Raw genomic sequence first — 16,626 nt, forward strand, 5'->3', positions numbered from 1 at the left:
GGATTCATTAATAAAACCATCTGTGCCTGGAGTTTCTTCTGTGGGAAAGTTTTAAACAAAGAAGTCAGTTTCTTTAATATGTGCGGGGCTATTCAGATTACCTATTTCTTCTTGAGTGAGCTTTGCTAATTTGTGTCTTTCAAGGAATTTGTTCATTTCATATGTTATTAAATTTATTGATATAAAATTATTTACAATATTCCCTTTAATAACTGTGCAATCTGTAGTGATGGCACCTCTCCTTCCTGATATTGGCCATTTGTGTCTTTTCTACTTTATTCCTAATTATTCTGGTTAGAGTTTTGTCAATTTTATTGATCTTAAAGAACCAGCTTCTGGTTTCATTGATTTTTCCCTATTGTTTTTGTTTTCCATTTCATTGACTTCTGTTCTGATCTTTGTAATTCCTTTTCCTCTGCTTACTTATTTCTACTTTCTTAATTGACTTTAATGCTTTTTTTCTTTTTTAATGTAGACTTTTAATGTTATAAATTTCCCTATAAGTGCTGCTTTATCTGCATCCCACAAATATTGATACGTTGTGTTTTAATTTTCATTCATATACAAATATTTTCTAATTTCCTCTTTGATTTCTTTATTGACCCATGGACTATTTAGAACTGTGTTATTTTCCAAATGTTTGGGGATGCCCTAGAGACCTTTCTGTTATTAATTTCTAATTTAATTCCATTGTAGTCAGAGAACATGCTTTCTATGACATAAATCCTTTTAAACTTACTGAGACATTTTATTTTTTTAAATTATTTTTAAAATTTTGTTTATTTAATTTATTTATTTTTGGCTGTGTTGGGTCTTCATTGCTGCACACGGGCTTTCTCTAGTTGTGGCGAGTGGGGGCTACTCTTCTTTGTGGTGCGCAGGCTTCTCATTGTGGTGGCTTCTCTTGCTGTGGAGCACAGGCTCTAGGCATGTGGACTTCGGTAGTTGTGGCACATGGGCTCAGTAGTTGTGGCTCGTAGGCTCTAGAGCACAGGCTCAGTTGTTGTGGCGCATGGGCTTAGCTGCTCTGCGGCATGTGGGATCTTCCCAGACCAGGGCTCGAGCCCATGTCCCCTGCATTGGCAGGTGCATTCTTTTTTTTTTGCGGTACGCGGGCCTCTCACTGCTGTGGCCTCTCCCATTGCGGAGCACAGGCTCCGGATGCGCAGGCTCAGCGGCCATGGCTCACGGGCCTAGCCGCTCTGCGGCATGTGGGATCTTCCCAGACCGGGGCATGAACCCGTGTCCCCTGCATCGGTAGGTGGACTGTCAACCACTGCGCCACCAGGGAAGTCCTACTGAGACATCTTAATGGTCTATCATAGTGAATGTTCTTGTGCACTAACAAAAAAATATATGTATTCTGCTCCATTTGGTTGGAGTATTCTATAACAATTTACCCTATTTCTGTCTTTCTATTTAAAGTGGATTTCTTGTAGGCAGTATATATTTGGGTCTTGCTTTTTTTACACAATATGACAATCTCTGCCTTTAATTGGGTTGTTCAGACCATTTACATTTTAGGTGGTTATTGAGATTGTTGGTTTTCAATCAACAATCTTACTATTCTTCTATCATTTGTTCTTTGCTCTCCTTTCCCCTTTTTCTTTGTTTTGGATTATTTTTTATGATTCCATTTTTTTTCACTGATAACAATTTATTATAATCCATTGGCAGCACACAGATATTAATGAAACCAGAACTATGTCTACAAAGAAGTGGGCAATGATATGTAGCCATTCTATGGGGAACTATGTGTACTTACTCATCATCACATTTTATTAATTTCTTGATCCCTTGCTTGTGCTGCTCAGTATCTTTCCGCAGGGGCTAAATCTCCTTTATGTGATGAGTGATCTCATCTTCATGGTGTTTCTTCAAGGTTGACAGTTGTTCTCTAGTCTGTGCTTGGAGTTATCCTTCCTCTTCAGCCTGTTCTCTCTTTCCAAAGGCCCCAAGGGTCTCCTGGATGGCATCCGCACCAGGATGGAAATTTTCTGACCCTTTGGGGCTGAGACCATTGAGAGTTGAAGCTTAGGGCTTGCATAGTTCTGACGTTCCACATGCCAAGCAGCATCTGCGTCCATACCTCCATGACTGACCTTGTTGTCAGTGCAGCCCCTCTCCAGTCACGCTATGACTTCGGTTTTATGTCCTTTGCTTTGTTTTGTTTCTTGGAGGTTGCTTTAGGGCTTACAGTATACAACTTTAACTTATCATGTACTTCTTTCATATATTATACTGATTCACGATAGTATAAGAATCTTACTTCCATTTCTTCTCTCTCAGCCTTTGTGCTATTGTTGTCATACATTTTACTTCTACATATTTTATACACCCCACAATTCATTGTTATAAAATTGTAAAGAGATTTAAAGAATAAGGAAAACAATCTTTCAAATTTACCCACATAGTTACCATTTCTAGTGCTCTTCATTTTCCCTTCCTTGTACAGCTAATGGAATTTGTATTTCTATACTGCAGGTTTGCTGGTGATAAGTTCTTTCAGACTGTGCATGTTTGAGAAAAGTCTCTATTTTGCCTTGGTTTTGAAAGGTATTTTCACCAGGTATAGAATTCTAGGTTGACAGTTTTTTCCTCAGTACTCTAAAGCTATCACTCCACTGTCTTCAGGATTGTGTTGTTATGAAAGAGAATTCTGCTGTAATTCTTATCCTTGTTCATCTGTATAGAATATGGTCTTTTACCTCTGCTTGTTTTGAAGGTATTCTCTTTATCACTGGTTTTAAACAATTTGATTATGATATTCCTTGGTGTACTTTCCTTCATGTTTCCTGTGCTTGGGGTTCTCATTTTCATCAAATTTGGAAAAATTTGGCCATTATTTGTTCAAATATTTTCCTTCAGGGACTTCAGTTATATAATGTGACTTGAATTTGTCCCAATGCTCACTGATATTCTGTTCACTGTTAAAAATCTTTATGTTTGGGCTTCCCTGGTGGCGCAGTGGTTGAGAGTCCGCCTGCCGATGCAGGGGACACGGGTTCGTGCCCCGGCCAGGGAGGATCCCACATGCCGCGGAGCGGCTGGGCCCGTGATCCATGACCGCTGAGCCTGCGCGTCCGGAGCCTGTGCTCCGCGATGGGAGAGGCCACAACAGTGAGAGGCCCGCGTAATGCAAAAAAAAAAAAAAAAAATCTTTATGTTCTATGTTTCATTATGAATGGTTTTTATTGGTATTTTTTCAACTATTCCTTCCATACTGTGTAATCTGCTATTAATACCATCCAATGTTTTTTTCCATATAAGATAGTGTGGTTTTCATTTCTAGAAGTTTGAGCTATGTCTTTGCTTTTTCTTTCATGTCTCAAATTAACAAACTGAATCTTTCCTCTATCTCCTTGAACATAAGGAATACAGTTATAATAGCTGTTTTAATATAATTATATACTAATTCTACTACTGTGCCATTTTTCATTAATTTTCAATTGATTGCTTTTTCTCCTAATTATGGACCCAATTTTTCTGCTTCTTTGTGTGCCTGATAATTTTTGATTAGATGCTAGATATTGTGATTTGAACCTTTTTTTAAATATAATTTTTTTAAAAATTTATTTATTTTTGGCTGTGTTGGGTCTTCGTTGCTGCACACAGGCTTTCTCTAGCTGTGGCAAGTGGGGGCTGCTCTTTGTTGCGGTGTGTACTCTTCTCATCGCAGTGACTTCTCTTGTGGAGCACAGGCCCTAGGCGTGTGGGCTTCAGTAGTTGTGGCTTGTGGGCTCTAGTGCACAAGCTCAGCAGTTGTGGCACACGGGATTAGTTGCTCCTCAGCATGTGGGATCTTCCTCGACCAGGGCTCGAACCCGTTTCCCCTGCATTGGCGGTGATTCTTAACCACTGTGCCACCAGGGAAATCCCTTTTTTTTTGTAGCCATGCTGTGTGGCATGTGGAATCTTAGTTCCCTGACCAGGGATTGAACCCATGCTCCTTGTAGTGGAAGTGTGGAATCTTAACCACTGGACCACCAGGGAATTCCCTGATTTTAGCTTTTTGGGTACAGATATTTTTGTTTTCCTATACAAATTCTTGAGCTTTGTTCTGGGATGCAGTCATTTGCAAATAGTTTGACCCTTTTTAAGTTTTTCTTTTAAACTTTTTTTTAAGGTGGGAGCAGAGCAGCACTTAGGCTAATTTTGGCCCACTATAGAGACAAAGACTTCTGAATGAATACTCTATCCCATGTTCCATGGATATGAGATTTGTCATTCTGGTTAGTGAGAATGAAAACTACGCACAGTCCCAGGAGAGCTCTGAGTATTGTTCCCTCTAATCCTTTCGGGTGGCTCTCATTGGCTTTTGGGCATTTCCTCATATGCGTATGTTGATTAGTACTTAGTTGAAGACCCCAGAGGAATCCTTTGAGGATCTCAGGACCTCTCTCTCATTGCATCTCTCTTGTCTACAATACTCTTATCTTCCAACTCTCAGCTTTATCTCCTGTACTTAGGGAGATTGCCAGGCCTACCTTGATTCCCCTTTCACTGCTGGGTCAATCATAGGACTCACTTCATTTGTTTTCCATCTCTATCCTTTGTTGCCTGATGTCCAGTCTCTTGAAAATTGTTGTTTAATATATTTTGCTCAGTGTTTAGTTGTTTTAGATGGGAGAACAAATCCAGTCCCTATTATTCCATCTTGGTCAGAAGCAGAATTTTCTAAACTTTCAAAAAACATATCTTTTGACTCCATACTCTAATTTATAATTGTGTATACTGCATTATTGAATATTTTCCTGACAAAAGAGAAATTTTGTTTTGACTAGCATTGATGAGAAATTAATTGCCCACTTATAATTTTACACATCTAATAATTGGAAGAATTTTCTAGAGACCAGCTTCTGGCTTCATACATTTAAAACATTGTTTGTCCTCCATTTCCCATTTTACTTCTAGGGCCAGGTTCTATAAGGTATATTTATATCAATACAACCTTTGGTGCTTCTCCTTCACATCACTATGCAAGGTGAGGCAGCACAATGCTTGATAGGACCACTCCTGGAAGCCATTTCTACACTGGGATGGCTAGTAAAAACTCAACTATACACGAAAGTGACTGCAAACCACATAAATATATTTTACTCAAAAAATAACCCCTTATTCAATTTACCTTTAGTTAAATTCTCAAAATGCTGTGGCCACCACTCCAAGGTCACCCAACACGGGGGAAAGTGTGATATAGATGCCACCGTGAAAAGAGACAGCAGTCTTAACTGACTACAGTTAAAATACTTACTTTTGCAAATTTTATAAAAACATATGACCATATGAACACATTGCTTGGGCCCTTCATGTTTGGAAGGGGCTGTGCCCATCATGGTCCTTGAAGCTTAACTTCATGGTAAGTCTGCCTCTGCTCATGATGCCTCTTTGGTTCAGGCTCCCAGTGATCCACCAAATAGAGCCCAAATTCTTCTCCTGGGCGGACTGGGCCCTTTCCTGAACCCATTTACTTCTCCAGATCCACACTCCCACCCAGACTTCTCACCATGCTGGTTGGCAACTCGGTGCATTGCATACATTTTTCTCATTACCTGGAATACCCTTAATTGCCTTCTTTTCCTGGGAGCATCTACCCCTCCTTCAAGAGCAGATTGAGTGTCATTTCCTCCGTGAGACCATTCCTGACTCCACTGGGGATTGTGTCACCACAGCTTATTCCTATTTTTATCTTTTTGATTTTTCACTCTTTTCAGAAGCAGAGGAAAGCTTCATTCTTTGATCAAAGAGTGGAGAGGTGTGAGCTAGTGCTCCTGAGTACAAGATCTCCCTGAAAGGCCTTCAGCGGGGCTGTTGTATAAGGATCTTGTCAGAGGCAGGAAGATGGAATTCCGGGCAGTCTGGCACAGCTGTGCTGCCCCTGACACTCACTCCAGATCACAGTGCCTGGTGTGTGTCCCTGCACACAGCCTGCCGCCGCCATCTTGAATTGCAGTGTGTGCTGGGCATCTCTGCACACGACCCGCCGAGCTCAAGTGTCGGGCACAGCCATTTTGCTGAAGTGCTGGGGGACAAGGCCTCTGCACTCGGCACCCTATGAGCAAGTGAAGCTGGTGTCAGGACTTACTGAAGCTCGGGTCCTTTATGTCTCATGAAGAAGGAATTCGGCGAGAGGTAAGAAGTAGATTTACTAAGGGGACACACACTCCATAGAATGTGGTCCGTCTCCAAAGGCTTGAGAGCGGCCTCCTATTTTTATTATAGTCCGCATAATACCGTGTTTCGCATTGTCTCTCCCACCAGCATTTAAAGCCCCTAAGGCCCTGTAACTTATTTATTTCTCTATCCCAGTGCCCAAGTCAGTGAGTTGTACCTAGTAGGAGCTAATGTATGCATGTTTGAACGAATGAAATCTCTTTGTTTTCCTCCCACAGAGTGCTGGCTCTTGCTCACTTATTTGTCTTATTAAGGTTTTTGTTTGTTTCAGCATAAACAGTAAAGGAGGAGCAAGACATTTTTGAAGCATACTTAAATGAACGAATGAATATATAAATAAATGTTGATAGAGTCATCCTGACCCTTGTGTAACAAAAAGTTATGGATGATCTACTATTAGGAGCTACATAATACTAGTAGCTATCGCTTTCTGAGTGCTTACTTATGCCCTAACTAGTTTGGAGTCTTAGATTTGCTCAGTTAAGGCTCACAATCCTATGAAGCGGTTTCTGGTATGCTCTGCCCTTCTACTAGTTTGGGCTTCCATCCGTGCCTAAGGCTGGGACTGTGGCTGAGCTCCCGACGAGGCCATCAGGGAGGTGGCAGAGCGCGGATGTGGGGAGGGGACGCACCCCGCCCGTGCCAGCAGGTCTGAAGCGGGTCCCTTCCAGACCGCTGACCCGTCCTTTTCTAAGGAGGTGGGTGTGCGGCTACACCTCGGTGTAGAGAGAATCTTAGCGACTGAAACACCAGGGGGCGCTAGCAATTCAGCTTTCCGATGAAGGGCGGGGCTGCCGTGGCAACCTCTCAGCTTCCTCTCTGGACTAGCAGCCCTGGAGCCGCCCTTTCGCCCGCTGCTTCTTTTCACAAAGGCTGCAAATCTGCAGACTACTCACCTTGTGCTACGTACTTGCCCGGTTTATCTCATTTAATTCTCACAAAACCCTAAGAGGAAGGTTCTCATATCTTCACTACATTGATGCTGAAATGAAGGCTAGCGAGGTTAATTAACTCGCTCAAGGTTACACAAAGGATGGCAGAGTCCTTGTTCTGAAAGACTTTTCTTGCTCCTCCTACTTCTGCATCCCCACGTCCTACGTACATAGATTATACACATACCCCTATCAGCGCAAACCAGGATCCTTCTCCCTTCTGTTTATTTAAATCCGATGTCTCTAGACCCACAGATTTCCCTGCTCTACTGAACTTCATAGGCACTTGGGGCCTCATCACCCACTTGCGGCACCTGCTGCCCAGCACTGCCCTGAGATGTCACATCTGCAAGGCTTGTTCCCCCATCAGTGTGTAAATTCCAGCCTTTAGCATGAGGCTTCACAGAGTCAGTGCTTAATAAACATAACCTGAATAAGTGACAGGCAGGCACAGCAAATGTGTGTGTGTGTGTGTGTGTCCTTCTCAGTATAGCTCAGGGTCTGCAGAGAGACAGCAACAAAAACCTGTTGAAAATATGTGAATGAGGATTTAATAGTTTAACATTACTATTTTGCTCTACCTCCTTTATGTTTGTATCCAGCTGGGACTGAAAACTCCCAGAAAGTAAGGATGAGGAATGTTCGCATGCGTGTGTGTGTGTGTGTGTGTGTGTGTGTATGTGTGTAGGGGGGGTACTGGGGGAAACCAAGGAGACTGGGGCAGAGCTTTCCCATGGTGAGAATAAGGCTCACATAGAGTATGTGTGTGTGTGTGAGAGAGAGAGAGAGAGATGCCAAGATCTGAGTTAGAGCAGAAGGAAAATGAGCCCTGAATAGGAGCCTTGTGTGTGGCCCTGTGGTGCTGACTCACCAAGACTCAGGAGAGGAAAACACACTAGGGATGAAGAAGGGGCCTGTATGTTGTGGCCACCACCGTACCACCCTGAGGACACCCTGTCTGCTCTGAGGCCCAAATGGTCTTGAAAGGCTTTGATTTGGGTTAGGTGGGCTAGGAGTGGGGAGTGGGCACTACAGAGAACGGAGATGGGTAAGTCTTTTGAGAATGCAAAAGACCCTTCCTGGGAGAGCTATGGGTTTGAGTTCAGGTGGGAAAGGAGAAGCACGACGAGGAGGTGTCTCTCCCCATGTATTCAGTCGCCCTCTCCTCCACAGGCAGGTGTGGCAGGTCAGATTCACAAGCGGGGAGGGATAGATGCTCATGGCTTCAGTGGCTTCTTGTCCACACCTGAGGGACAAGACATGCCTTATGAGTAAGTGCTTCCCAGAGCTGATGCTACAGATGGAGGCATGGCCTGGGAGTAGAAGCTCCACAATCCTCCCCACTCCCAGCCTCACCTCAGCCGTCAAACTGGTTAAGAAACAGGAGGACAGGATTTTTGCGGCAACCAGGATGGCAAGCAGCCCTAGGCCAAAAGGCAGAGGACAAAGCCCAGGTGAACAGGATCAAAGGTCAGACATTGTAGAGCAACAGGTGAGAGGAGAAAGGAGTGCCCGAGGGAGCAGCTAGGGCTGGGCTAGGGATTCTGATCCCAAGTCTGCTAGGGAAGGAGTGGGTAGCTGAAGCGGAAAGAGGGAGCCAGACTGACTTTTCAACCCAGGCCTCGTTCTCCTCATCTGTAGGACGAGGGAGCTACAATCAAGGGTCTCTAAGCTTCCTTCTCGCTGTAACATTTGATGACTCCACGTGTGTAGGTGATCATCCCCCTTTCTCCCTACCAAAGCCCCCACTCCTTCAGTGTCCTGTTTCTAGCTCAAAGTCTCAAAAGAAAGCTAGTGAATCAGTGGATTCACACTTAGGTGTATGACTGACCATAAGCTAATATTCTGAACTCCCCAAATGTATTACATAGTTTTGACTATAGTATGGCCACTGGAAGGAGAGTGGACTTGAAGGCCAAATGGATGAAGGTTTGAGTCCCAGCTGTGCCGCTGAATCTCAGCCCTGCTCCGCTGTAGGACCTTGAACAATGTACTGTGCCTCAGTAGGTATTCGTTACTTTATGGGTCAAGCAGGAATAACCTGCCTCTTTTAGTAGTTGAGCTGATTAAATGAAGTAACATATGTAATATACCTGATTGAGAGCTTGGCACCAAATAAAATACTCAGAAAATGTGTCCACCCACCTTTAGAGGACTTAACCATGGCTAGAAAGAACAGAGTCTGAGAGATTAAGGTGCAAGAGGCTTACCAGAGAGAACCCTTGGGATCCACAGCAAGAGAGGGGAGGGGAGGAAAATGAAGGGGCAGGAAAGTCGAGCTGCAACGCAGTCTCAGTAGAGGGTTCAGCCAACCCTACAGGGGGTTTTGAAGCTGAGATGTCCCTTCAGAACTCCCTTGATTTGGGACAAGGAGGCCAGGTCTTTATATTCCATATCAATCAATCTTTAGATATGAACTGCCCATGGATGGAGATGTGACCTTGGTCAAATTGCTTTGTTTCAGTTAAGGCAATTCCTATAAGGGGCTTATAGCCAAGGGCTGTTTCCTGTCAGCATTTTCTGCAGCTAGGAAAATAAATCTTTGATTCCTGAAGGGAGACCTGAGTGTCTGCCATGTTGAATTAGTGAGTAGGACTCTTGTCAGGGATAAGGCCTGTTGCTACACTTCCCAGTAATTTCTCCAAGCCAACCATTTCACAGTGGTGTGCAGAGCCACGAGACCTTCCCTGTGCCCCTCCAGTCTAACAGCAGCACAAGTAGTCACACCACTGGGAGAAAAGGGGAAGCTGCTTCTACATCCCTCCAAGGGAATCACTTGTAGGTGTTCCAGAAGTACCCACTGGATTCTTTTCGAAGCTCGTCTTTTCTCTTTTGCTTATAGAGATTTAGAGGGTAGGAGGGGGACATTTATGTGTAATGCAGCAAGGTCCTTTCTCAACTTGCCTTTTGCCCGTTCCTAGGTCTTCCCTACAAGTTATTTGAGAATGTTTTGCAGAGTGCTGTGGCCTGAGAGCTCCTTCTTATACCAGCCCGAGCCCTTGCAGAGAGCACACCACATTGCTGTCTGTCTCCCTGAAACAGGACTCAGCTCTTTTTTTTTTCTCGTGGTACGCGGGCCTCTCACTGTTGTGGCCTCCCTCTCCCGTTGCGGAGCACAGGCTCCAGACGCACAGGCTCAGGGGCCATGGCTCACGGGCCCAGCTGCTCCACAGCATGTGGGATCCTCCCGGACCAGGGCATGAACCCATGTCCCCTGCATCGGCAGGAGGACTCTCAGCCACTGCGCCACCAGGGGAGCCCAGGACTCAGCTCTTGGGGCCCTCTTGTGCCTCTCTCTCTCACCTCATCCTAAGACCAAGACAAGCCAACTGAAACATAATGCAAACACAGGGTAAGTAATGCTTTGGTGAGAGGAGAAAAGATATTTGCTTCTTTTCTAGTTAACTTTTTCCTGCCCACAAAGATCTGTTTTTGCTAGGACCACCTTTAACGACCCTATATGGCATTTAAACCCCCCTTGCATTATTCAGTTGTCTCTGGTAACTTTCTGTGTTGTTGTGCACCCCCCCAACCAGAGCGTGAGTACCTTGAGGTTTTCTACGGTAGCCACTTTGGTTTCTGTCTCATCTTAAATATCTAAGAAACATATGAGTTGCTTGAGGGGAATTAAGATGTGCTGTTTTTGTTCCATTTACTTGACCTGATAAAGGTCTCTAGGTTAGGGTGGTGGTGGAGTAGCATGATGTCCTGCAAGGTTTAAACCTGCCTCATGCCAAGAAGCAGCCCAGGCACTTACCTTGAGCTCCACCTTGGTCTACTCATCAGAATCTCCAGGGGGAAGGGCCTGGAACTGGCGTCATGAGTGACTCTGGACATTCTCATTTGGGAAGCAGGTAGTGGAAAGAGCAAAGTACTGGGTTTTCAATTCAGGCCCTGTCACTTACTAAGGTCTCTACTACAAATCTGGTCTTCAACTACCTCACGTGCACACTGGGGATGATATAACACCTCACAGCACCCTTGTGCAAATTAGTAAGGGAATATGTGTGTGGAATCATTAACATGGTGCTTGGAATCCAAGTAGGCACTCTTGACTCCAAGTATCACTGACATTCTAGCAAAACAGATTCTAGAGCTCAAGACATCTCCTTAGGTTAGAGGCAAGTAAGTTCTTGTGAAAGAACAGGTATGGGCTATGAGGCACTATTTCTCAGAATGTGATCCTCAGACCACCTGCATCACCTGGCCCCTAGGCCCAATCCCCAGGAATCCTTATTTTTAGCGGGATTCCCTTAAGCACAATAAAGTTTAAGAATCACTACCCCAGTCTCCTTTCTCTTCCTTTACTTGCACCAATGAACTGGCCATTGATATGTGAGCAGATGGGTGGACAGGCTCTCAAGTTTTCTCAACTAGTTTTATATCAATTAAATTAAAATTACTCCTGTGGAACAAACAATGCTCATTGCCTACCTCTGACGCATTATGAAAACACAAACTATTTTGAAGCAGCATTTCTCAAAAGACATTTGAAGTTCTGTTTCAAGGGCTAAGCATCAGAAGCACTCTTTATAAATCTCTCTCACACACACACACACACACACAAATTGACAAGGCAGCATTGCTGAAGTGAGGCTGTTATGAAAAAATGGATATACCCTGTGTTTGTTGAAATGATCATTAATTGGCTTAAATGCTGGGAACTTAGATATGTAAACATCCACACTGTTTGAACATCTTTTGTACATCAAAGGATTTTCAAGTGCTTTTGTCTGGCTACACTAGCATTTGCTAACAGTGTAGCAGCAACAGCACTGGACTAGGAGACAAGAGATGCATTAGTCATTTGTAAAATGAGAGGGCTGGACAGTATCAGGCGTTCTTAGAGCACATGATTCATGGATGGCGTCAGGGTCTCTGGACACTGTGAAGCCATCAACCAAATTTTGCACATAAGCATATACATTTTTCTGGGGACAGAGTCTAGCTGTTTTTAGATTCTCAAAAGGTCCAGAATCCCCAAATGGTTTAAAAATTACAGACTGGATTATTGTGAAGACTTCTCCCAGCTCTAAGATTCTAAGGAAAACCGATGTCCCAGCTCCTTTTGGGGTCTAACCTGGATGGGTCACTGACTTCGTTTGTTTTTTTAAAGCCAGGAGTGAGTGCTCCCTCTTCACCAATCTGCTCCTTCCCCAACAAAATCGGCCCTGTTGTGCAACATTCTTCATTTCGTACAAACAAGACTATTTTTTGCCCAGACAGTAGGAATTAACTTGTTTTAATGAAGCCTGCTATAAAAACAGGTGAAGACTTCTGCACGGTACATTTGGCTTTACACATGTTAAGGACTAGTTAATGCTTGTGCTATGCATTGCACAGCATTATAATCTGTTGACCAGTAACATAGCTTTTGCAACACGGGTTAAGACCAAAATTGTGAATCACAGAACTTTTACTTAGCACACACACAATCTACAGCAAACTTAAATACTAATCTATAATACCTAACTGGATTATTGGATCCATTGCAGTATTGTGCTTATTTATCTCAGAAGATAGGCAACTAGCAAAAATACACATTTCTTTTGCATTTCCCCACCCCCATATTACACTGTAAAAGAAATACATTATTCAGTGCACTTCCTAAGAAATAAACTTCCTTATAGTATCTCTCTCTATATATATCTATGCCAAAACAAAAGAAGAGCACAATGCAATTTGTAAGATTACCATTGAAAGCAAGACGTAATAACACTCTGGGATTATAGCCCCCTCTTCTGCTTAGAAAGTTCAGCTATTTTATCATCCAGTTCATGTGACTGTGCACGGGAATAAAACTTAATGCATGATTGCTCTGGGAAGTTTAAGATAACCCCTTTGTCATTTGGTAGACACGCTGAGGCATTAATAGTATTTGAACTTTTTGATGTATTGTCTTTAGTCAAACCATAAGCTGTGCAGACACCAATATACTCCATAGTCATTTATCTTGATTTCCATCACTTGCTTTTCCCCCATCAACTCATGTTGGATTAAGAGGAAATAGATTTAAATTATAGCAGGTCAGTGGCTGCTGGATAGATGTTGGCTAGAAAAATGTACGTGAGGACACCAAGGCCTCTTCATCCTTGTGGACACAAAATCATGTACCCACCATGTCTGAGCTGGGTTGCAGACAGTCTTGTTTGGAAGAGAAGAAGAGTCATTATACTCTGCGGAGGTTGTTGGCTGTGCTAGCCAACAGGTTGGAAAGTCTGGAGGCTTCTGTCCTCACAAACTTGCTGTGATGGAAATGACTGAAGTTTCTAGAATGAAAGAGGCTGCAGCTTGGCAGCTTGCGGGCTAAATCCAGCTGCAGAAGTGTTTAACTAGCAGTATTTAAATATTTCTGGATCAGTTCCTGATATTTAAAAATGAGAATGTTTCTCATGAAAATTTGGATTTCATAAAAATTTTAGGAGCTGGTAACCCGGGTCTAGCATTCTTGCATGGCAACAAGCAGCTGAAACTGAACAGGGGGTGCCCTTTGTAACGGGGCTTGAGCACTTCAGTTTGCTACAGCTCCCACTGCTCCCAGCTGTCATACATCACTTGAGTGACCGACCTGTTTCACTCATTTATATGACCAGTTGAGTTTTGTGACACTGGGTTGGTTTGGCCTTGTCTTCTTTTGATGCTGAAGACCTGATTTCATTTGAAATTTTCCCCTCCTGGTGGACAAGAGTCCTCCTGTGATCGACTGGGTCCCAGCTATAACTAGTTGTTTTGGTAGGTAATCTTAACATGCATTTCTACTCGTCCTTTATGCTATATTGCAAACTCCAAAGATATAATCACACTATTATTTATGTGTTTAAGTGTGTGTATGTTAAACACGTAAAAGGGGTGTTTATCTATACAGATACATGTATACTTCCATTTAGGCAAAAGTTAATTTGGTTCCACAGATAGACACAGAGTGCTGGCAGCTTGGAGAAAAGTGTAACAGTTTGCTAAAACCTGTATAATTCTGACTTATAATATTACAAAGACAGTGAACTTTAAGTTATTGCTTTTTCATTACAGAATAAAGATCTCATTCTGTTGCAAAACTTTTATACAGAATGAGTAACCATTTCCTATTCAAGTAATAGCAATCGGAATCAGAAGTTCCTTATGCAACAGTAGATGCCTGAAGATATTTTTGAAGGATATGTGATTTCACTGTATTCAAAAACTTATGCAGGAAACTGGGAGCGATGTAATTTTTCAAAAGTACAAGAAAATCAGCACCCCAACTGCTTAATGTTCAGGAGGCTTTCTCAAGGGCTCTATAAAGCTCAGCTTTGTGGCGAGTTCACACCCACCTTTAGGATTCCCATTCTACTTATGCAGCCTTGTTTCTGAACACAAAGCTTGTATTAAAAAACAGTAAAAGACGATTAAAAGCAGTGTTGGTTTTTAACATTCAGAATTCACAGAGGGTCTCATTTTTTGCAGTTAAATGATCCATTTTGTGTTACTGCTGCAGAATCACATTCATATGGCAGTCTAATTTCAGGCACTTTTATAACGTTCATCTGGAATAAAAAGTCTGCATGAGCCACTTCCACATAATTCATAATGAGTGTTGAGTGATTCTAGTCTCCAGATAGACAGGAAATCACCACCTGGTACTCAATTAGCTTTCTCCATCATAACACGATGGTGACTGCAAAGCTTAGACATCTTTGAGGTGCCCTTCTAGCTTTAGCACAAAGATGTGAATCATAAAAATCCAAACTACTTAGTTTCTACCTAAAAAATACAAAAAGGTGAAATACACTAAATGTATTATACAGATAGTTTCAGCTACTATCAAAATAAATAACATGATCTGACTCAATGGTTTGACTCTGAGCTCTTGGATAAAATCTGATGGAATGTCAAATGTGGAGACTCCCTCCTAGGGACTAGCTACTGGTAGGCAAAAGTATCTCAACGTCCTTGCCATTGGCTACGACAGCATTAGAAGAGCAGCTGCTGGCAAGGTCTTCTGTGGTGGTCAAAGAGGATGCCTGGGGATGAGGTTTGGTCAGTGGAGTGGCAGCAGATGGAGAAGGAGTGAGGCCAGGTTTCTTGGGTGGGATGGGTGGAGGGTTTCCTCTCTCAGCTCTGGGGACGGTAGGGGACTTGATCCCTGGAGACAGGGGGCTCAGAGGACTAGACACTTTCCCTGGAGTAGGTGAATGGCTGGTGTCACCTCTTGGGCTGGCAGTGTTGGCCAGATTTCGATAGTCTGTGCCAAAGGGAGAGCTGTTGGGAGACACGGGCTTGATTGGTCCTTGCTGGCTAGTGAATCTGGAGAGCACCTGGGTGACTGTGTTTCGGGCCAGCTGCTTGGCGGCAGAGTTGTCTATGAGGGTTGGGGATAGATCCCTGGATGGAGGGCTCTGTAGACCACTAGCTTGTTGGTCCTGATCTGCTTGGGACTGAAATTTGTGCCGAGCTGCATGGAACCGCTGGTTGATCCCTACTTGGTAGGATGACTGGTAGCCAGGGCTGCTAGCTGATGACCCCAATAAGCGCTTAGTTAGTACTGGTGAAGAGCAAGGAGAGGATGTGAGAGAGGAAGAGGCAGTGCTGCTGGGAGACAGTGAGCTCCCACTGGAAGGGAGGTGACCAGATGCTGGGACTGGAGTCTCTATTCCCACAGGACACCCACCATTCTCTACTGCTTTCTCTTGGGCCAATCCCACAGGCTTCTCTCGTGGAGGCGCTTGGTTTTCTACACTGCTGCCTGTAATCAGCTCCTTGGTAGTTTGCATGTCTGGGTCAAAATGTCCATTGGTTTTTGCATAAGAGTAAGCAGGAGTGGTGGGACCAGGCAGCCCTGTGGCTGTTACCTTGGCCGTGCTGCTCCCATGGGTTCTTTCTGCCTGAAAACTCTCTGTTTGGCAAAATACGGACACTAGCACAGGTGGCTCAGTTGCTGTGCCTTTAGACAGGGTTACTGGTTTCTTCACTTGCGCGCTGGGGCTACTTTGCTGGTGCAAAGCCTCTAGGTCCTTCACTATCTTCTTCAAACTCTCCATCTCTTCTTTCAGAGTTCTGGTCCGGTTCTCTTCTCGGTTCAGCTTTGCTCTCAGTTGTTCCCTTTCAATGTCAAACTCAGACAACTGCTTCTCCACCTGGGCCTCCGTCTGCAAGCCCCGCTTCCTCTCAGCAGCCAGCTCTTCCTCCAGCTTGCTCACCCGGCTCTTCTCCTTCTCTAGTTTCAGGCTCAGCTCTCCCGCCTTCTGGCCCTCCTCGGCGGCCTTGTTGGTGGCCTTCTTGCACTCGCGCACCAGCATGGAGGAGAGCTGCTTGTGGCGGGAGCGCTCCTCTTCCAGCTGACTGGAGAGCTTCTTCTGCTCTTTTTCAAACTTTTTCACTTGGGACTTTTCAAATTCCAACTACAAAAGAATGCCACCACACATCTTGATTAGAGTAAGGAAACAGAGAGATACTGAAAAACTGTTACCAAGTAGAGTGCATCAAGCTAGCTGTTTTCTGGCACATGGGATTACCATGTGTGCCATGTGCTTACATCGAATAC

The 16,626-nt window shown here is 43.9% G+C and overlaps 2 protein-coding genes across 9 annotated transcripts in view; one reads left to right on the top strand and one right to left on the bottom strand.

Moving 5' to 3' along the window:
* Positions 1-16,626, top strand: part of ST7L (suppression of tumorigenicity 7 like) — a 151,074-nt gene that overhangs the window by 122,600 nt on the left and 11,848 nt on the right. Inside the window, exon 15 of one of the 7 annotated variants that reach the window (XM_060139327.1) lies at positions 5,715-6,132. The exons of the other annotated variants lie outside the window; for them this stretch is intronic. Within the exon in view, the coding sequence (XP_059995310.1) occupies positions 5,715-5,792 (78 nt within the window). The 3' untranslated portion in view covers positions 5,793-6,132. Of the gene's footprint in view, positions 1-5,714; positions 6,133-16,626 lie in introns of those variants that run through there. 7 annotated transcript variants of the gene reach the window in all.
* CTTNBP2NL (CTTNBP2 N-terminal like) overlaps positions 12,333-16,626 on the bottom strand; it is a 66,646-nt gene continuing 62,352 nt past the window's right edge. For both annotated transcript variants that reach the window (XM_060139325.1, XM_060139324.1), the window contains one exon: positions 12,333-16,483. In XM_060139325.1, coding sequence (XP_059995308.1) covers positions 15,002-16,483 — 1,482 coding nt within the window. In that variant the 3' untranslated portion in view covers positions 12,333-15,001. The remainder of the gene's footprint in view (positions 16,484-16,626) is intronic.

This window comes from Lagenorhynchus albirostris, chromosome 2, assembly GCF_949774975.1.
Source record: "Lagenorhynchus albirostris chromosome 2, mLagAlb1.1, whole genome shotgun sequence".
In the NCBI taxonomy this organism is placed as follows: domain Eukaryota; kingdom Metazoa; phylum Chordata; class Mammalia; order Artiodactyla; family Delphinidae; genus Lagenorhynchus; species Lagenorhynchus albirostris.